General features: G+C 33.3%; 2 protein-coding genes across 17 annotated transcripts; one reads left to right on the forward strand and one right to left on the reverse strand.

Moving 5' to 3' along the window:
- Positions 1–18: 18 nt before the first annotated feature.
- On the forward strand, positions 19–19,698 carry LOC106779496 (probable calcium-binding protein CML22). 16 transcript variants are annotated; one of them, XM_014667611.2, is made up of 9 exons: positions 19–208; positions 341–492; positions 1,701–1,797; positions 1,942–2,029; positions 6,170–6,238; positions 18,670–18,882; positions 18,977–19,176; positions 19,277–19,451; positions 19,568–19,698. In XM_014667611.2, exons 6-9 carry the CDS (start codon positions 18,687–18,689, stop codon positions 19,657–19,659), a joined length of 663 nt encoding a protein of 220 aa, XP_014523097.1. In that variant the 5' UTR covers positions 19–208; positions 341–492; positions 1,701–1,797; positions 1,942–2,029; positions 6,170–6,238; positions 18,670–18,686; the 3' UTR covers positions 19,660–19,698. The 16 variants fall into 16 exon arrangements, 10 of the variants coding, with proteins under 10 accessions (XP_014523097.1, XP_022632310.1, XP_014523098.1 ...); XM_022776589.1 differs by having other exon boundaries at positions 6,173–6,238; XM_022776591.1 differs by lacking the exon at positions 6,170–6,238 and adding an exon at positions 1,494–1,579 and having other exon boundaries at positions 21–208.
- A 249-nt stretch (positions 19,699–19,947) lies between these two features.
- Positions 19,948–22,694, reverse strand: LOC106779495 (receptor like protein kinase S.2). Its single transcript, XM_014667608.2, has one exon. It carries the CDS (start codon positions 22,510–22,512, stop codon positions 19,987–19,989), a length of 2,526 nt encoding a protein of 841 aa, XP_014523094.1. The 5' UTR covers positions 22,513–22,694; the 3' UTR covers positions 19,948–19,986.
- Positions 22,695–22,969: the final 275 nt, after the last annotated feature.

Below are 22,969 nucleotides of genomic sequence, written 5' to 3' on the forward strand. Positions count from 1 at the left end.
TTCCTCATTCGATACTTTCATTTGCATAGTTCAGGCTTTCATTGTGGAAGAGAAAGTCTAGGGTTTGGATTTGGGTTAGGGTATGGGTTTGGGTTAGGGTTAGAGTTTGGGTTGAGAGAGAGCGAGAAAGAAAAAAAAAATGGGAGAACTCCATGACTGCCACAGGCTAGACGTGATCGGAAGATTTTGAAAGTGCAAAGCATAAGCGGTTTGTCCCCTTTCTATTCCTTTCTTCTTTTCTCATCATTTGTCTATCTTTAGTTTTCTTTTCGATTCAGTTTCGAAAACCCTAGACTAAAGGGGGTAAGTGCGTGAGACATAAGTTTTGTTTTTAATTTAGTTTCGAAAACACCAAATGCTCAATCCGTGAAGAGCGAGGTGGTGAGTGAGAGGCACCGAGAGAACGAGTTTGGCAGTCAGAGAGTCAACCCAGGAGCGGAAGAGCTAGATACATGAAATTTGAAGGTTGCGGTAAAGGGGAAATCGAACAAGGTACAGGGAGTTAATTGCATAGAACCAATTCTTTTCTCCATTTCTGGTTGTATGATAATTGCAGGATGTCATGTGTTGGTTTGCGAAGTTGTAGAAATTTTAGTGCATTTAAGAATAGTTTTTCTTACACAGGTGTTTTTATATTATTTGTATAAGTAAATAGGCATTGTATTTATAGGGAAGATTTTTAAGGAAATATGTCTGTAAATGTGAATGTATAAATGATATAACATGTTGTGTTAATGATATATTATGAGTATTATTGAAGATAATAAGGTAGGCGTAGGTGTCTTTAGTCGGTGTTAGTGTTTTAATTTGTTGATTGGAAATTGGAAGTATATATGATGTGTTGTTTTAATTGATTCTGGTTACATGTGTTGTGATTCCTGTTAAGAGCTTGTATGAGCATCTGAATTTAATAATATTGCCATGGTAGATTTACTGTGCTTTCATAAAGTAGGAACAACTAAAATAAGTTTTTGAAATTTATTCATTGCTCTTAGTGTATTAATTTTCGTGTTTCCATCATGATGATATGAATTGCTTTATTGGAAGTTAATTATTCTCCCAAGTGGTTGTTAATGTGTATTATTGAGGCCAATTACAAGTTCTAGATAAGGTGCAACCTGCAAAATTCAACATAGACAAACATACAGACAATATGTTAAGAAAATAACAGTTTTGTGTGATTGGGTGAGACTTTATCCATTTTTACGAGTAGAGTAGAATTGGGTACTTATATGAGAAATTGGGTGAGACTTTGTCCATTTTTTCAACATAGCATATTAAATCGGCTCTTCTCACACCTCCTGTTTCTTATCACAACACGTTATCGTTGTCAATCATATGCTGAGTTTGTCTCTGCTCGTACCTATATATCATTGTTTACTCCCACAGTTAATATTATTAATTGTGTTAAATTTCTTAAATTTAAAAAATAAAACATGTATCTATTTCTTATTTAATTTTTGGTAAAAGTGGTTAATATATGAATATTGAAGACTTTAGTTTCTGCAGAATCGGGGTTCAATCCCCCTGTTGTGGTCACAGGAAACTTCACGTCTGAATCTTAAGCCTGATATCATATGTATGCCTTACCATTTCCTGAATACTAGCACTGTTTGAGTTATGTTTTTCTTATCTTTTCTTCTCCACCTAATGTATGAGGCAGTATCTGTTTGTTTATGTTATCACTTGGTCTTCGGCAGTGTCAAAGAAAGATCAGAATTATCAAGCCTCCAAACTTCACTTTGAAAATGTCCAAAAAGATACGGGAATCCCATAATAATTTTGAATTTGATAAAGGTAGTTTTCTATTTTTCTTCTTTGGAGGAGTTTGTTTTATTTTTCCCTTTTTGACAATTGTCTAATTTCCTCAATAAGCATTTTTCTTGTATTTTATTACAGAAAGGTGTTGATTTCTTCTGTTTTATTTTTTAATTTGGTTAGACTCATAAGTGATGATTTGATGGGATTTTATGAGCGGATGGGTGACACTCTTACACATCAGTACTGTGGTTCTGCTGCACACAACAAGGTGATTGCTTATGATCTTTGCAGTTGCTTCAGTTAACAGTTATAATTTATCTAGGGAACTGACCTTTAAAATCTTTCAAATAAAGCTTTTATTAACTTTGTAATTGGTTTAAACTTTACAATACACAAGATCATTGTTAATCTTAGTTTTTGAAGACAATTTTAGCAGGGAAAAGAAAAAGATATAAGAAAGGAGAAATCTTATCAAATCACATTCAATTGGTATAAATAGGTGCATTTAGTTATTGCACTTGTCCATTGATGTGGATGTCAAAATGAGTAGGATACTACTAATAAAATTATGTAGGTGGTTAGAATGGAGGGGTGGGTTTGAAGTTAGGTTTGTCTTTATTTCATTCATCAAGTTCAGCGTATGCTTAGATATAGGGGTTAGGGTTGATGTACATATGTTTGAGTTGTTTAAAGTGGAAGTTGATTGTCATATTAGGACATTGTTTGACACAATTGATGTAAATGTACATAATGTTTATGAAGAAATTAAAAAACGTATAAAAGAAGATGAAATGGATGATGTCAATAGATTATATTTAGTGTAGAGTTGAGTGAGTTTTTCTTTCCAAATAATGGTGGAAAAATTCATTTTGGTTTATTTGACTTATTAGATGATTTATCGTGTATCGGAAAGTATAATTGGGGTATTTGATTTGTAGTTTGTGTGATTTTGCATTGTTTGTAAGGAAGAGACAAAAAAGATCACACTATCATATGGTTGGTTGTGTATTTGCATTATAGGTATATTTTGATGTTAGTTACAAAAGTTATTGTTATAATTTATAATTTTTAGTTATTTGAAATTGAATTTTGTAAGTAAAAAATTTACGTAATGGAACATGTGTTATTTGGTCAGAAGAAGTTGACTAAAACAAAAAGTTGTTTACATAAAATCCTTCATTACATACATATGGTGAAGCAAAAGTTGAAAAAACATTTTAATCTAATGAAGTGAGATTAAAATAGCTTCTAGTAGTTACTTGTTATGTAATTTTTATTGATTTTAATATGATTTGTGTGCTTATTTTGTTTTGAACAGTTCATTACTGAGGTATATGTAACCAAAGAAAAGATGTCTACTAAAATAGTTAAAGAAGTTTTAGATGGTCATCATAATGCTAGAGTGAACGATAACTTGCATAGGCGATATATGATTGATATTGTTGCAAAAGTCGAAGTTTTGCGTCCTATTATTGTTGACAAAGAGTTTTCGATTGCCAAGCTTGAGAAAGTGGTAGAGAAGTTACAAATGTTTTCTGCACAGAAGAAGCAACTGAAGGTTTATGATATGTTCACTCTATTTAAGAAGTCAAAATCAAATAAAGATGATGATATATCAACTGATGATGTTGGAAATCAAATTCAAAGCAAGATTATAGGTTAAGTGATGGTTTTGGGAACAAATTTTACAAAAAGATAATCAGATAGTATTTTATGGTGTTAGCTCAACCTATGAAGTGTCTGAAAAGTGTTTCTTTGAAAACCCCTTGGACAAAGAAACACGGGTACATGTCAGATATTTTAATATTTATCTCTTCATCACCTAAAACATTGTCAGCTTTTTCATTGTAAATTTCCCAACAACATGTATTATGTCAGAAGCATTCCCTGAATTAGACTTCCCAACATCATCACCTTCTTTGTCAAAATCTTTCTATGAATTTGACTTCCCAACACCGTAAAGTACTACCTAATTATACTTTTGTATAATTTTGTTCTCAAAATCATCACTTACCATATAATCTTGCTTTGAATTTGAGTTTTCAACATCATTCGCTGATATGTCATCATCTTTCTCTGATTTTGACTTCTTAAATGGAGTAAACAAATCATAAACCTTTTGTTGTCTCTTATGTGCAAGAAACATTTATAGCTTCTCTACCACTTTCTCAAGCTTGGTAATCGAAAGCTCTTGGTCAACAATAATAGCACGTAAAACTTCATTTTTTGTAACAATATTAGTCATAGATTTGTCTATGCAAGTTCTCGTTCACTCTAGCATTACGATAACCATTTAAAGCTTCTTTAACTATTTCATTAGATATTTCTTCTTTGGTTATATATACCTCGGTAATGATAAATACAAAACAAAATAAGCACACAAATCATTTTAAAATCAATAAAAATTATATAATAAGTAATTGCTATAAGCTATTATAATCTCACTTCATTAGATTAAAATGTTTTTTCAACTTCTGCTTCACCAACTTTAACATGCATCTAATGAAGGATTTTAGGTAAACAACTTTTTGTTCTAGCAAACTTCTTCTGACCAAATAACACATGTTCCATTGCCTAGATTTGGTACATACAAAATTCAGTTTCAAATAACTAAAAATTATAACAATAACTTTGTAATTAACATCAAAATATACCTGTAATGCAAATACACAACCAACCAGATGACAGTGTGAATTTTTTATCTCTTCCATACAAAACAATGCAGCATCACACAAACTAGAAACCAAATAATCATAAATAACACATTCCCAATTATACTTTCCGATACACGATAAATCATCTAATAATTCAAATAAACCATAATGAACTTTTCCACCTTTATTTGGAAAGAAAAACTCACTCAATCCTAACAGTAAATATAATCTATTGATATCATCTTCTTTTATATGCTTTTGAATTTCTTCGTAAACATTATATACACTTACATCAATTGTAACTCCATCTGTTCATCCACCATAACCCCTAAACCTAAACATACGTCTAACTTGGTGAATGGAATAAAGATAGACCTAACTTCAAACTTGTCCCTCTTCTCTTACCATCTGCTACATAATTTTATTAGTAGATGTCTTTTGCACATCGGTTAATAATGTGTTGACATGTGCCAAGTATTTTGTCCTGCATAAACCTATATATAAAGAACAACTCAAACAAACCACTTCAGGAAATCAAATTTAAACACATAATAAATCATCATGTGCATTCAAACTTGTTTTTCCATAATCACTCTTCCAAGTATCTTTATGCTTTGACTGCATGTCCATATATATAAAAGTTACAGTTCAAGCCATAAAAGATTTAAATGGAGGACATATACGCACACATGTATCACAACAAAATCAGATTCATATATAATAATTACATTTTCTAAACTATTTAATTTCATCTAGCACTCATATACCAGAAAGATATCCAAGTCATACTTGTTTTTCAAAGATAGATTGGTTGTCTATTGTAAGACCCGAAATAAATACAATAAATTATTTTTCTCCCAAGAGAATTATTTCCAAATAAAGATATTTAATATTTCTACTATCTCTTATAAAATTATGATTGACAGTTGTATCTTATTTACTAATTTAAAGTTTTCTGATGTTTATGGATGAACTGGAATTTAAATACAAAATTGAATTTTATCAGTGAAAGATAAATGATTTCTTAATCTAAAATTTTATAAATAACTGAATACAGAAAATTATATTATGTCAATTAAAAAGATTAAGAGTGATGGATATTTAAAATTTTAATGAAAAATATTTTATAGGAGTGAATTGAAATAACTACAATTTATTTTGTATTTCTTGTACTGAAAGAATTGAATAAAAAAATGTATTCCCTCTGTTACTATATTTGAAAATGTTAAATCTCATTAGTCTTTGAATTATTTAGTTTTTGAATTAAAAAATAGTGAATTAAGCTTTATATAAGTACGACCATGAGAATTGAAAATCCTCTGCTATAATTATTTTTGATTAATAACATTAGATTAGGAAAACATGATGTCCTTGTCACGTAAATGCTAATAATTTCGATTTTGTGATTGAGAAGTTGTAGCTTTTTCATTTTCATCATCCATGACCTGTAATTTTCTCTTTTTCTCAACATATAATCTTCTTCTTTTCATTTCCACCCTAGCATTTGTGATAATTTGGGTTCACACAACAAAACTTTTACGCTTCCAAGGAAATGAAACAAAACATACACAGAATTTGAAAGTAGTTACAGAGACAAGGAATGGAGATGAAAGGACTTGGTTTCTCTTTGATTAGAACTCTCCAAAATATTAAGTTACTGAAAACAAGTATAAAATGTCAGCCTTTTAGTTTAGTGAACAATCAGAAATATAGAAGAGTGAACTTGATAATAATTTGAGTTTCTTTGTGAATAGAAGAGCCATGGAATCTTCAAAGATAATAGCAGTAAAGCAATAAGAGATAAAAAGCTTTCTGGACTTGAGGTAGGGGAGCTAATCTATTTCTTTTACTAATATTAGGAAGTAATAATTTACCTTAGATTGTATAATCTGAAATGTGTATAATGCGGATCTTATTCCCATTATGTGATAGTAATGATATTTGTATGATAGTGATAGTCTTGCTTACATCTATATCTTCGAAAGTTGTTAAATGATGATTACTCTCGTAAATCCGTGAGCTCTGGATGAATGAACGATGCTTGGTTTCCATCTAAGTATAACAATAGGATTCTATTATAGATATATGATATCGTGTGTGGCTCATAATTTATGATCTCCTTCCATTGCTGATAGTGTAAACAAATATTTTTGGTACTCGTCATAAATTGTGCCCGAGAAATACCATATTTTTTTGTCCCAATCAATTAATTTATTTCACTAAGTTTTCTTTGAACACGAAGAAAACAATTTTTTTTGTTGTTTTGCTTTTGTCTCAGTTATTTCAATCTATCAAAAGCCAGTAATAGTGTCAAACTAACTGAAACGTATGGAATTTTTATTGTAAAATTATATAAGCAGAGTGTATATATAACAATGAAGTTTCTATTCTATTACAACCAAACAGCAACAATGCAATAGTAATATAATAATGGAATGGGTTGGTGATGGCTGAGCTGGAAGCGTAATGATCCAACCTGATGCAGAGAAATATTCCAGAGTGAGTAGGGAAGAGTAGAGGGAATGTTCAGAAAGTCTAGAAGATAAGAGAAAGATTCATACCAGGCATATCATTTTTCTTCCAACGTAATCCTCTAAATATCTCCCTCCAGTGTGTGTAATCTCCTTTCTGCCCTTGATCTTTTATTTTATACATGTTACATTACCCTCTCCATCAAAAACAACCTTATCCTCAAGGTTGAACAAGAGGTAAGCCTCTTTCACCTCCTCCAAATCGTCCAGATCGTCCGAATTAGCTTCTTTAAGATCTGAGATGGCCCACTGCACTAACAGTGGTAATCCTTTCTACTGGTTTCTTGGTATCACTCTTGTTATCATTCTGTATTTCAATAGTTTCCAAGGTTGAACTGTAGGCCCAAACTCTGAAGTAGTTAACAGCAGTGGAAGATTTTTGTGTGGAAGATTACTTTGGAACTTGTTAAGCAATGAAATATGAAACACCGATTGACATTTAGTTGTGTCAGGCAAGTGCAATTTGTAAGCCACCGATTCTATTTTTGCAATCACCTCAAAAAGTCCAAAAAACTTTAATCCCAACTTTTGATGTTTTCTTAAGGCCAGAGATTGTTGTGTAGATGATTGCAGCTTAATCAAAGCAATATCACCCCCTTGCAGTTGAATATCTGGCCTCTTTTTATCTACCCGTTGTTTCATATAGTTGTGAGAAGTTACTAAATTTGCCTGTAACTGAGATAGGATATTATCTCTTGTTGTCAAAGCTTCTCTCGCTGAAATTGGATCCAATTGGAATAAGTGATTCTTCCAATTGCAACATTCAGAATGGCTATGATGTGTGCTAAAAGTTGTCTTGTGTTGATCCTTTATCTGCAATAAAATATGGTGATATTCAAATCTGATATCAAACTTGGAAAAATAGCAAGCAATAAAGAGAGAATCAAGCAATTCATCCACAATTGGAATGGAAAAACTATCCTTAATAGGTATAGCATTAAAAGCTCTATAATCTTCCTTTAACATTCTTCTACCAACATTGAAATCTCCTCTTTTTGGCTATAAGGACACCTATAATGCTTGATCTCCACCGGGTTAAAGCCATCCAACCAGGAATTAAAGTGACCATGGAATCTTTGTGGTGGTGGATTATGATGATTAATAACAATTGAATGATAAGTTTGCAAGAACAAAGCAAGTTCATGGTCCATCTCAACCTGAGCCTGTAACAGTGTATCAAAGTGGAGGTTCTCCTCTAATAGATGCATATTGTATATTTCTGCTATATTGGGTGGCATCATTCTGCTGATATGGTTTAATTGAGGTTGAGCTGGCACCAATTCTTTATCGCCTTGTAATGTGATTGTCGCAACCGGAATCGCGACGAGACGACGATCCAAAAAAAAGAAAACATTTTTGAAAAGAGATTTGGAGTCGCCACCATAGTTTATTATTGAAAACTACGGAAAAACCGTAAAATGATAAGACAAGGTCTACAAAACCAAATTCTGGTTTCGGAAGTCGGTTACGTGTGGGGAAGGTGTTAGCACCCCCACAACGCCTGCCCTAAGGCAGTACCTTTAACTAAATATGCGAATTTGATGTGGTTTGCAAAATGTTTAATTTCCCCTAAAAAATAAAACTCTAAAGAAAACAAAATGTTTTATGTTTTTTGTGCCCGACAAGGATTGACCTTGCTCCTACGTATTCTCAGTTGGACTGAGAAATCAGGGTTACGTAGTTCTTTGAAACTATTTGAAAAAAATATTTGTTTGAGATATTGTTTGGAAAATTTGCTTGAAAAAAGATTGTGGATAAATTTTGATTTTTTGGAAAGTGAACCTGACAAGGACTGATCTTGCTCCTACGTATCTCCACTTTTGATGGAGAATAAAGGATAACGTAGTTCTGGCTGAAAGGTTGATTGTTTGTTTGAAAAAGGATGTTTTGGTATTTTTGTAAAAAAATACCAAAACACAAGGACTAAAACGTGCTTGAAACAACAAATAAAGTTTAAAAAATTTGGTAAAAAGGACTAAAACCAAAGTTTTCTAAAGTTGAAGGACTAAATTGTACTATAGTTTGAAAGATGGACTAAATCCAAAATCGCTCCAAAGTATAGGGACTAAAAACATATTTAACCCTAATTTTTATGTAAGAAAAAGAAAAGTTCTTCTAACACAAGGACGATGCGTGCGATCACACATGCGCTAGAATCCTTAAAATATATATTTTTATTTTTATTTTTTTAAAAAAAGGGGTTTTCTAACACAAGGACGATGCGTGCGATCACACATGCGCTAGAATCCTTAAAATATATATTTTTATTTTTATTTTTTTAAAAAAAGGGGTTTTCTAACACAAGGACGATGCATGCGATCACACATATGCTAGAACCCTTTAAATATATTTTTTGATTTTTATTTATAAAAAAGAAAGGGTTTTCTAGCACAAGGACGATGTGTGCGATCACACATGTGCTAGAACCCTTAAAATATATTTTTGGTATTTTTATAAAAGAGAAAAGGTTTCAACACGAGGACGATGCGAGCGATCACACACGCGCTTAAACCTTTAAAACACATTTTATTATTTTATATTTATTATTTTTTTTAATGAAAGGGGAAAAGGCCTTAGCACGAGGACAATGCGTGCGATCACACACGTGCTTAAACCTTTAAAACACATTTTATTTTTTTAATGAAAGGGGAAAAGGCCTTAGCACGAGGACGATGCGTGCGATCATACACGTGCTTAAGCCTTCAAAACACATTTTTTTGTTATTCTTTATAAAAGTATATTTAAAAAAAGGTAGATAAATATTTACAATGGAAACAAAAGGAAAGATAAAAAATAAAAATAAAAGATAAATAAATAAATAATGATAAGTAAATAACAAAAGGTGTGGAGGTGCTTAAATAAGAGAAGGGGGTGTCTAAGTTATTTTTCCTTTTATAAACATATTGGGCCTAAGCCCAAGTGGAAAAGGGGGTGTAAAAACGAAACAAGGGGGCTGCAAACCAAATTAAATTCTGATAACAGATTGGGCCAAAGCCCAAGTGGAAAAGGGGCTCGACTTAGAAGAAATGGGGGTGTAGAAAAGGTTTGTCTTTTTTTGTTGCTTTCTTTTACTTGGCCCAAGTAGAGAATGAAAATGAAGGGGGCTGTGAATACGAGAAATGGGGGTGGCAGAGGAGAAAATGGTCCAAACCTAGGCCCAAGGCCTTCTTCCCAGCTGAAACACTAGGGGTTCTGCCCCTTTCCTCCCATTCCCACTCATTCGAAAAAATGAAAGAGACCTAGGGTCTCTCCTCTCCCAAGCGCGACCACACGCCAGTTTCCTTTTCTCCAAACGGCCGCTACCCTCCGACAGGCACAACGCCATCCGGCCAGCCTTAGCGTCGCCGGCAACATCGACCCTCACCCAGGAGCCACTACCAGCGGCGACGTCTCCGCCCTCTCTTCGCGCGAAAGAGAACAACATCGTTCCTCCGCAACATCCTTGCCGCCGCCGATGAGAACAGTCGTTGCCGCCGACTGCACCGGAAACCGTCGCCTTCGCCTTCCCCAGTCTCATCGTCGCCGTCGACGGCAGATGCCTCCAGCATCAAAGCCGGCGTCACCGCCACTTCTCCTCTCTTCTTCGCACGCGCACGATTCAAACTCTGAGATCTCACCGCTTCCGCCGGGACTGGCCGTTGGTGCCCCATGCCCCCTTAGCCAGTGAAGTCGGACGCTGCCGTCGACCTCTCCAACTCCACCTTCTCCACCTTCGAGGTCACAACCTCCGAACAGGGCACGCCGCTTCCTCTTTCTCAACCTCCATCTTCGACTTGAATTCCGATGGGTATAGGGTGCTCGGCGATGATTTGGAAATTCAGATTTTGTATTTGCTTGGGTATTATGCAGGTTTTCGTTATGGTGTTGTGTGCGTTGATTTCGGGCTTCTATTATGGTGGCTATGGGTTGATTTTGTGTGTGTGGGTGGGTTGAGAATGATGGTACTATTTGCTATTCTTTCCTTTTGTTATTCTTCTGATGGGTATTCAAATTTGTTGTTGATGATTGGCTGTGGTCAAATGTGTGGGAGAGGCATATTTTATTGTCTATTATGGTCCATGGCTGTCAACTGGGGATGGCATCTGAGGTCCTACCTAAGAAAGGGAGGCTATGTTGACGAAGGTTGGGCGTACTGAGGGGCTGCTCATTGCTTATGTTGGATGAAAGGGTATTGTGGCTGCACGGTACATGTCTGATGAAATTCTTGGAACGTGATGATAACAGGGTATGCAAAGGGGATGATGTGGGTTCAGCTAGGTTGTTTTTTGACGAGTCGAAGAATTTGCGGTTGGCTAAAAGATTGTTTGATTTAACGCTGGAGTGAGAGACATTGTGTGTTGGAATGCCATTTGAAAACGAAGAGGAATCATGGAATGAGTCGAACGGGTTTTAAGTTGAAGATGAATGATGAAATGTGTTTTATGCGTTGGAGGAAGCGGAAGAAGGGATAATATCACATTTAGCATATCAAATTCACATATAAAGCGATACACAATGCACTCCATTTACATGACGATTCAAGCGAGTAAGGCATAGGCATAGTTGGCTTACCTCTCGAAGCTCCACTTGCTGTTGACAGCCTAGCGCCTCCGGCGACCTATTCCTTTCCTCTGGCTAACTTTGTTTTTGTTTGTGGTTGAATGGTGAATGCCGCTGACGATCCTTCTCCTCTCTTCAATCGTCCTTCCTCCCCTCTCTTAAGTTCAATCCTCCTCTTGTTATTCTCTCTCTTTTTTGGTTCCTTTTCTTTTTCACAGACACCCTCCTCACAAAACCGTACATCCAAAACTTCTCTGCCACCTCCCAATACCTTGCCTGTCAAAAAAAATCGTTTTCTGCTGCTTTGTCTCTAACCCCCTTTGTCGTCTTGCACACATGTTCCCTCTTCTCCCAGAACTTTTCCAACTCTCGTTATTTTTTCATTTTTTCATTATTTCTTTTTTTTTTAACAATATTAACCATATTAAAGCAAAACTAAAAAGTAAAATCAAAAGTCTAAAAAGAAAATTCCAAAAAGAGATTCAAAATAATAATAAAACAAAAACAATAAAAAAAAGAAAATAAGTAAAAAGTAATAATAATAAAGAAACATGAGCATAAAAAAAATAAAATAAAGTCAAAACAAATCCGGACGAAATTGGGTGTTGACAGTGATAAATAAGCCCTCATGAAGTAACTTCAATTGCAAAGCATCATAATTAGCCATATGAGGGCCAATTGTTTTTAACCAACTCGCTCCAAGAACTAAATCTGCCCCCAAAACAGGTAGTAAGAAAACAGGTAAGTGTCCTTGTGCCTACAACTTGAGCTGCTGAATTTGTCCCTCAGCTAGCATGTAATTCTCATTCCCTACCATCACTCTAAACAATGGAGCAGGTTCAATCGAAAGTTTTAAAAACTTGGCAATCCTTGGGTGTAAAAAGTTATCAGAACTTCCTCCATCAATTAAGACTTGCACAGGCAATTCATTAATGTAAGCTAAAAATCGAATGGTGCCCCCACGGGTTCCCCCTTTTAAAGCATGCAAAGAAAGGTGATGCGTTTCCTTAGAAACATTGCATTTATTCTCATTTTCTTGATCTGTTACAGTCTCTTGTTGAGTTACATCCTCATCTTCTAACTCTAGGAAAAGATGTTGCCTATTGACACACTTGTGATTAAAAGTGAATTTTTCATCACAAAAATAGCAAAGGCCCTTATCTCTTCTCAATTGCATTTCATTGGACTAATCCTCTTAACATTGCTATTTTTTAGTTGTGGACTGCTAGGAGTGTGTAACAGAGGTGGAAGGTTCATTTTAATATTACTGCTTTGATGGTGATATGCTTGTTGCATAGGCTGAGACATAGTTTTCGGTGCATAAGTGGAACCCATTGTTTTAGTGAAGGGTTTGGTTGCAGGATTGTATTTATCTTCGAATAACTTTGCTAAAGCCACCGCTCTTAATATCCATATTTAACCCACTCAGAAAATAATTCAAAATTACCTAATCACTTAGACTTGCTGATCTATTTGCCAAGGACATAAATTGCAAATAATAATCAGAGACTGAACCTGTTTGCTGCAGTTTGAACAATTCCGCCATTGGGCAATCGAAAGGCGTAGGTCCAAATTGCGATTCAAGAGCACGGGTTAAATCCATCCACGTATTTACAGCGGCTAACCTCTGTAACATCTGAAACCAAGGTACAACTTCACCTTCAAAATGCATAGCAGTTATTTCCACCCTCGCTATATCCGGTGTATTGTGATAGTTGAAAATTTCTCCGCCTTGAAAATCCAGCTAAGCACTGAAGACGTGCCATCAAAGTGAGTCTAGAGAAATATTCCTCATGGGCAACACAACAATAATCGGTGTTGATGTAGTGTTCGCCGTGGACTCTTCATGGTGTTGGTGAGCTGATTTTTCCAGTAACAAGCATTCTAGGGTTGCTTGTATTTGATCAAAACGATGTTGATTTTCTGCCTCTTTTTGAGCATTGTAGTCACGCTCTTGACAGTCTCGCATATCAAATCATTCTAGTAATTGTTGAATTTCACTGCCTTGAGTTTTCAATTCAGCTTGAATATCCTTTAGTCTGGTAGCTTCCGCCATGAAGAGCAATGAAAGCACCAATGAAACATATGGAATTTTTATTGTAAAACTGTATAAGCAGAGTGTATATATAACAGTGAAGTTTCTATTCTATTACAACTAAACAACAACAATGCAATAGTAATAGAATAATGGAATGGGTCGGTGATGGCTAAGCTGGAAGCGTAATGATCTAACCTGATGTAGAGAAATATTCCAGAGTGAGTAGGGAAGAGCAGAGGGAATGTTCAGAGAGTCTAGAAGATAAGAGAAAGATTCATACCAGGCATATAATTTTTCTTCCAACGTAATCCTCTCAATATCTCCCTCCAGTGTGTGTAATCTCCTTTATGCCCTTGACCTTTTATTTTATACATGTTACACTAACCATATAATAAGCTTCACAAATACTAAGTGATAATACCTTACTTTATTTCCTTAATTACCACTCTTTTTCTTTTTATTTTATTACTTTAATAAAGTATAGTCATCATTTCATGTTTATTTTCTTGATAGAGATAAAGGTATCAGACGTTCCATTTCTTATACTACTATAAATTAAATATGGCCAAAATTTGTTTCTTTTCTATTCACGGTCTAACTGAAATAGTGGCTGCCACATGTTAATTGAAAGTTTTTAATCTCCTTAAAATAGTTCAGACTTTTAAAATTACGATTCTGGTGTTAAAAGTAAGATTTTTAAGTCTAGAATCCAACAAAACAAGAACCAACTCATTCATAGTTCTGTAGAGAAAATTACAAATAAAAGTAAAGGTCAAAGTAGACATAATGTTATTTTGAATGTATTTTTAGACTTAATTCCAATTGACGTATATTGAGTTCTTTGAGTTTAATAGAAAAAACCCTCATTGATTCTCTAGTCTTGTCATGTATCACTAGGATGATATGTTATATCTCGGTATTTAAAATTGATGATTTCCTTTTTGCCTATGTAAGGCAATAGGTGGATTCGAGTCCTGTTACTTTTCTCCTTTCAAGTGGGTACAAATGTCTCGTCAAACATTTCTGACTTGTACTAAGTATTGTGTTTGGTAAATGGATGTTACTCACCAATGTTTTTACTCAAATTCTTGTAGAATCAGAGAGATATGTCCAAAACGATGTGCATAAGATGATTCTTGATGCATATATATATATATATATATATATATATATATATATATATATATATATGCGAAATCCTAACATGAATAACATTATTACTTTAAAATCACAATTACCCAACCTATTAAAACTCATGCAACACATGATATTGGTTTATAAGCCAACTCGATAATACATGCGGCACACTAACACTCCCCGACACATGACCGGAATGGCATAAACATAAGATTACATAAAAACAATCAGTCATACATATAAAAGCTTAACTCTCCTTACTTCTAATCCAAGCAAAAATCCTTGTTCTATGCATTTTCAACACAACCTACTCGTATACCTTGACTTGACAACACTTGAAAACTTTTTCGCTCTCAAATCCTCACTCACGGTTGCTAAGACTCTCCCCCGTAAGCATCTCTAATCTATTATTTATAATCTCTTAATAAGCCTACAACTACCTTTGGCCCTTAAAAAGAACTTAATTAAACTTATCGTTTTAAACCTAAAAGAAGAAAAGAATGAAAACAAATCATATTTGAGTGTTTCATCCTACACCTCCAACCCTTCATCCTATACCTCTAAAAATTTCACTTTTGACCTTCTGACAATTCATCCTATACCTTTAACTTTTTCAAAAGTTTTATTTTTAATTCTAATAAATATCTTTTCATATTTTTTCTCTTTCTTATTAAAAGTACTATGCACCACCTTAATAATAATATAATTTAATTTAAAATTCAAATATTATTTAATATAATTTTATATTTTAATAATTATTAAAATATAATTTATATTATAATAATAATTATATTAAATAATTAAAATAACAATAATAATAGTAAAAATAAAAAATAAAATAATAATAATAAATTTGATTTACTATATTAAAAATGTATTAAATTATATTAAAATATTAAATAAATTAAATAATTATTAAATTTAAATAAAAAACAAACTTTTAAAAACAACTATTTATCGGATATCCATATTTGAAACATATAACTATCGGATTTCTATATCTGATTAACAAATATGTTAACAGTTTTATTTTTTATTTAAAATTTAATAAATATTTAATTTAATTTAACATTATAATACTATTTATTATATTTTAATAATTATTATAATATGATTTATAATTTTATAATAATTTTATTAAATAATTAAAATAACAATAACTAAAATCTAAAATAAGAGTGATAATAATGAAAATAAAAATAATATTTAAAATTACATGTATTTAAATATAGGTTATATTAAAATATATTAAAATATTAAATTAAATAATTATTATAATTAAAAGGTAAAACAAAATTTAAATTTTTTTTTATTTAAATTTAATAATTATTTAATTTAATTTAATATTTTAATATAATTTAATGTATTTTAATCTAATAAATCAAATTAATTATTACTATTTTATTTTTTATTTTTAATATTATTATTTTCATTTTAATTATTTAATATAATTATTATTATAATATAAGTCATACTTTAATAATTATTAAAATATAAAATTATATTAAATAATATGTGAATTTTAAATTAAATTAAATTATTATTAAGGTGGTGCAAAATGCTTTTAATAAGAAAGAGAAAAAATATGAAAAGATATTTATTAGAATTAAAAATAAAACTTTTGAAAAAGTTGAAAACATAGGATGAGTTGTCAGAAAGTCAAAAGTGAAATTTTTGAAAGTGTAAATTGAAAGGTTGAAAGTGTAGGATGAAACACCTAGACCACTGGGCGAGTACCACCCTCGAATTCATCTACAACCCAACCCAAGAACTCATAATGTATCATATAAAGCAAAAACATTTATATAAACCTTATTTATTTCCTTAGTAGCTATATAAAAAATAAAAGAAAATAAGTATATATGAATAATTAAATGTCTTATCCTCACACACTAAACTACTGTATAAATAATATTGCCAATTTTTTTTTTCTGGTTTTACAAGTATTGGACATAGTTTCCTCAAAATAGAAAAAAAAATCCAAATTTTCAAATAAATAATCTTCTACTGTATTTGTTTTGAATAGGTTATTTTTCAGTCAAAATAATGCTAACATTAGTTATATAGTAATGGATCAGATAAATGCACCTTTAAAATGTTTTATCCGCTGCACCTCTCAAAATGTTTTATGCAAAATACAAAAGGTCATTTTCATCTTTTAACCATGTAAGGGAGGTGCTGCCTAAAATAGACTAAAAGATCTAAATGGAACTCAATACCTTGTTAAAAATTAAACAAGTATAAAAGTATAATTGAATTTTGAAAAAGAAAACAAAAACCATCTCTTTAATTTTTTTTAACTAAATTATTTGATATAAAATTTCATTGAAAATAAAACAAAAATAAACCACTAATTATATTTAAATGTAACATTATATATCTAGAGTTAATTAATAAATAATAAATTTACATAGCTATGCATGTTGAATATGTTATAGTATATCCGGTTTTAGTGTATTTTGTTTATAACATTTATATTATCAAAATAAAAAGAATTGACTTTTCTTTTTTTTCTATAAAATTATGTAATTTATTTAATTTTAATTCATTATAAAATGTTTAATAATATGTTTTATGATTTTCTTTTGAAAGATATTTTATAATAACAAAAACTGATATATTCCAAAACACAGCTCTGCTGAAATTTTATATTAATTAAAACTGAACAAAACTGAGATATTTATAGGTGATGCACATCCAAAGTGTACTGTGTACCAACTGCGTTTCTGATTTGTCCAATAGTGCCACGATTATATTTTATATTTAGAAAAAATACATTTAACAATATTTTTTTAATAATTTTTTGACAAAATATATATGATAGTTTATAATTAATCCATTTTAAATATTTTTTAAATATAAATTTAAATAAATCAATAAAATAATTATACATATATTATTATCGACAAAATTGTCAAAAAATATTGTCAAATATCATTCTCCTTTATATTTTATAAGTCGGAACATTAAACAAATTGACTCATTTTTCATCCTTTTGGTTAAACCTTCTCAACAAAGAACATTCCATTATCTACGAGGAATGTCAACATAGAAATGTGCAAAGTATTGGACACAGTTTCCCCAATATTATTCATCAGTCAAGAAAATTGTCAAATATGATGTCTTCAGTACAAGGAGAAACCAGGAACAACAGTGACTACCTGGTCATGTTCTATTTCTCCATCTTGAACTAATGACAGCTCCTAGAAAAAACGTTAGGTAAAACCAAGTTAAAGGTTGTGATTAAATATATTTTTAAGACTTTAAATTAGAATTTATTTTTTCTAAAATTTGATATATTTTGATATTCAAATTTAAAAATGAATAGATATAATATTTTTAATATAAATGTATTAAATATTTTTATATGTTAAATAATTTTAAAGATTACTAAAATGCGAATGTTTGTACATCTAACACAGAAGTTAGTCCGTGCTTGAATTGTCCTTTTTCCTTGGGGTTTTGTTTATTGGAAACACCACCAAACAAACAGTGAATAAGCATAATCTGCAGTTTTTAAAGTCAATGGAACATATTCCTTAAGTACTCCTTTGGAACTTGGATACTTGGAGATGGCCTAGCACTCAAGAAAAGATGGCATCTCAGACCCACTTGGAATTTTGAGATGCTTCTCTATTCTTCAAATTTTTTGCATATTTAGAAATTGCTTCCTTCTGATCCTTTGGTTCTCCCAAAACTACCTTATTTACCTATCATAAGCCAAGCACCAGAAAATTGACAGGTATGTTTCTACTTTACTAGAACATTACATGACAATAATTTGAAAAGCTGCAAGAATTGAGAATTTCTTGTGTCCCTTGTACATGCATATTGATAACAGTCTTAAGAAAAACTAAAAATAATTCGTTCACTTCTGATATTTATCAAGATATCAAAGACATTATTGTTAGATTTATAAAAATTAACACATGATTAGTTTCTTTTTTGTTTCCTTATACCTCATTTCATTTCAAGGATTGTTACTCTTACCTTTTTGCTTTCTTCTCAGAAGTCTTTGCCAATAAAATGGGAGTGATAATGTCATGTATTGGCAAGTCAAGCAAGAATATGTCCTTGGATGACAAGATTGAAAGGAAAATAGTTGAAATGAGAAGATATAAATTTGGACAGAGCAAATTGAAATCAGTTGATAGTATAGTAATGATGTTCCCAATGTTTAAGGAGAGGCTGAAAACTCTAAGAGGAATGTTTGAACAGTATGGTAAGTTTCAATAACAGCTCCAATATTCTGTTTTGAATGAGCTAAAGTTCAATCTTGGTAGAAAAGTAAGTGTTTTATGTTGTATCTTTCACAGATGAGGATTCTAATGGATCTATAGAACCCAATGAGCTAAAGAAGTTCTTAGAACATCTACAACTTCATCTTAAAGAGCAGGAGATTGAGAATCTTTTTGAGTATTGTGATCTTGATGGAAGCAAGGGCATACAGTTCAATGAGTTTATAGTTCTTCTATGCCTCATCCATCTACTAGCAGAACCTTCATCCTCTGTTAATGTACTCATTGGAAACTTAATTTTATGCTTTATTGATCTTGAAATTGGTATATCTGCTTAAACTATGTAATGACTTCATCATGATTACATTTTTCTTTCAGTCATCTAAAGCAGGGTTAGAACAGGTTGGAGAAATTTTCAATACCATAGTTGAGGCCTTTGTGTTTTTTGATCAAAATGGTGATGGAAAGCTCAACAAAAAGGACATGATCAGAACACTGAATGAGACCAACCCTCGTGAAAGATCCCCTGCGCGCATCTCTAAACACCGATTTCGTATTATTTACTTCACTTCAATTCTATAGCATGATCTCTCTTTGATCTTTCCTTTCTCCTCTCTTATTTTTATGTTACCTTTCTGATTTCCCTCTATGATTTTGTCTTCCTTGCAGAAGAAATGGACTGGGACAAGAATGGTCAGGTCACTTTCAGGGAGTTCCTATTTGGTTTCATTAATTGGGTTGGGATTGAAGCAGATGAATAGAGAGAAGAGTTTGAAGTTACATTGTGCTAAATGTGTGAGCTTGACTTGTCTCCATGTTCTTAATACTGTGTTGGAGAATTTTATACACTTTGCTTGTGGAATTGAAAACTAGAAAATTGAAGTATGAATAGAAACACATGATTTTTGCCATGCTTCTGCATAAAAATACACTGATACATGAAGCTTCTTTTATATAATATACAACCTAGTATAGATATTAAGTAGACAAAATAGATAAAACATGGAGGCAAAAACAAGATAGAGATTTTTCTATGTTACAAAAATTTCAGTTCCCATTAGGTAACTTGAATGTCCTTCTGCAATTTCTTACTGTATTCCTAGAGCTTGGATTCTCTTAACCATTGACAAAGAACGGTAGTTTTTTTGTCTCCATTCTTCCCTGCTCTCCTTGCTATTCTGGACAAGTAATTTGTCATTGCCATCAAGGATGCTTACTATTTGTCTCATGCTTGGTCTTAGCTGCGGGTTGCAACTTGTGCAAGCAATTCCTAACCTTACTAATCTCATCAATTCTTGGTCATTGTATTCTCCATTGAGTCTAATGTCAGCTAATTCTTTCAATGGTCTTTTTCTCATCTCAAATTCATGAACCTTCTTCACCAAAAGTACCTCTGGTTGCCTGAAATCTACTGCCATCTGTCCACTCACAACTTCAAGCACCACCACACCAAAACTATAAACATCAGCTTCTGTGGTTGCTTCGCCTGATTCCACGTATTCTGGTGACATGTAGCCGAAAATCCCACGAACCGATTTTCTAGTGTCAGAAACTACATGATGACCATGTTCATTCCTTGACAAAAATTCTGCCAGAGCGAAAGAGCTGAGTCTTGGATTCATATCAGGCTCAAGAATGACAGCGGAGGAAGTAATGTTTCTGTGGATCACTTGTTCATCCCATTCCTCATGTAGATAGAGTACTGCAGAGGCCAGTGCTTTCACTACGTTGTACCTGTGATGCCATTGGAGGAAAGAAGCTCCACTTCGAGTTCCATTGTTATGATGCATAAGCAGTTGGCTGAGGATTCTACTTGCCGAGTAATCATAAATAACAAGCATCTCTCCTTGCTCAGTGCACCATCCACGAAGTTGAACCAAATTCCTGTGGCGAAGCCGTCCCAGGTTCCGGAGTTCGTTGGAGAATCTATCACGCAGTGCAGGACAAGTCTTCATCCCAAGGCGTTTCACCAAAACATGGCATTTGTCATCAAGGATGCCATGGTAAGCAGTTCCAAAGTCTAGCTCAGCCACCCTTCTTGAATCAGAGAAGTTATCTGTAGCAGAAACAATCTCCTTGTATGGTATTTCTCTTGGAGTTTCTACCACAGGAAATGGTCGCTGGTGGTGCATGCTCTTAGAAGAGACGATTTCACTGTTTTTGTACTCAGCGGTTACATACACAGTTTCACCTGCTGCCGTGACATAGTTTGAGGTATTGTTGGTGGTTATGCTTGCATTATCTGTGGTGGAGCTAGTGCCACTTGTGCTGCTTGGACTGTGACTAGTATCAGATGGGGAAGACAAAGAGATGTATAAAGGGTGGGAGAGAAAAGAAGGGAGTGGTGGTAGTTTAAAAGAAAAGTCAGAAAGAGCTTCCACTACCCATTTCATGCTTGGCCTCAATTGTGGGTCATGGAGTGTGCAGAGGAGGCCTGTGTGAATGAAATGCTGCATCTCTGAGAGCATGAAGGATCCATCTGGTAGCCTTGTATCAGCTGCTTCCAGAAGCTTCCCTTCATCAGAAAGCCTTCTAATCCAGTCAAGCAGAATCATTTGTTCATCTGGCTGTGTGAGATCAATTGCTCTCCTTCCAGATGCCACCTCTAACACAACAATCCCAAAACTGAAGACATCAGATTTAGAGGTAGCATTGCTTGGTTTCTGCAAGCTTTCAGGAGGAAGATACCCAATTGTGCCCCCTACTCTTGACGTTTCTCCCAATCTGAAATGGTCACTTCTGATTGATGTTGTTTTCCTGTTCTTATTCTTATACTCATACTCAAGCTCATGCTCAAGCCACCTTGCCATGCCAAAGTCACCCAACCGAGCATTGTAATGGGAATCAAGCATAACGTTGCTGGTCTTAACATCCCTATGAATGATTTGAGTCTCTAGTTGCTCATGGAGATAGTACAATGCAGCTGCCAAACCTTTCACAATCTTCACTCTTTGTCCCCATTGAAGAGGCTTGGCCTTCAAATTCTCATGTCTGCGAAACAGAACACGGTCAAGGCTTCGGTTTGGCATGTAGTCATAAACAAGATGCAACTGATCTTCATTGACACACCAACCCCTCAGCCTCACAAGATTCTTGTGGCGAAGATCAGCCACGGCTGTTAACTCCGCTGCAAAACTTTTCTCAAACTGCTTCCCTTTCCCTGCCAAACAGCACTTCACAGCAACCACGGTTCCATCACTCGGCAAAACGGCCTTGTACACTTTGCCAAACCCTCCACTCCCCAAAACTTGGTCTTCACTGAAACCATTAGACCCTATGAACAGCTCTGCATAGCTGAAAATTCTGGGGTTGTCCCTGCCGACGTTAACAGAAACTTGCACACCATCCATGTCATGAAACAACACACCAGAGTCGTGCTTCTCTTTGTGTTCTTCCTTTTGGCAAATTCTCCACCACCCTGAGTCATATAACTTGCCCAAAAAATCTCTAAGAGAAGCAAGAACTTGTCCCCCACATGCCCTTTGAGGCTGTTTGGCCTCAACAACTTGTTTCTCTGGTGTTTGGAAGGGTTCTTGTTGGACACCCTTTTCAAGTGGCACCACCATTTCACCAGAATTTGGTGGTAAAACGATGCAGAGGCGATTCAGCTTCATGGCTGAGGTTTTGATGAATGGTTTGTGAGAGAAAAATGGTATTTGAACATGAATATTTGAACTTGGTATTGAAGTAGATATTGAGGAGATTCTCTGGTATCTGATAATGACATTTAATTGTTGTTGGGTTGTCGCTATGTTTTTCTACGCGTTTAGTTTGAATATTGAATTTTATCCGGTTCTTGGCCAATTTGGAACCTACTTCCAAACCATGTCAATGTTTCCTAGAGACAATTATTTATATTTTACAAAATTAATCTCGAAAACTGCTGAACATTTTATAATCAGCTAAAAATAATATAATTATTATTTTCTATTAAAAAGTTATAATTGTGAATCTCAATGTATATCTATCCTTTTATTTTGTAACAATCAATAAGTGGTTTAGGGTTTCATATTTTGGCATTAATGTGAAACAATAGTCAGATGTTCTTCGTGGCACATCTAGAAAGGAATG

The sequence above is a fragment of the Vigna radiata genome, unplaced genomic scaffold, assembly GCF_000741045.1.
Source record: "Vigna radiata var. radiata cultivar VC1973A unplaced genomic scaffold, Vradiata_ver6 scaffold_282, whole genome shotgun sequence".
NCBI lineage: Eukaryota > Viridiplantae > Streptophyta > Magnoliopsida > Fabales > Fabaceae > Vigna > Vigna radiata.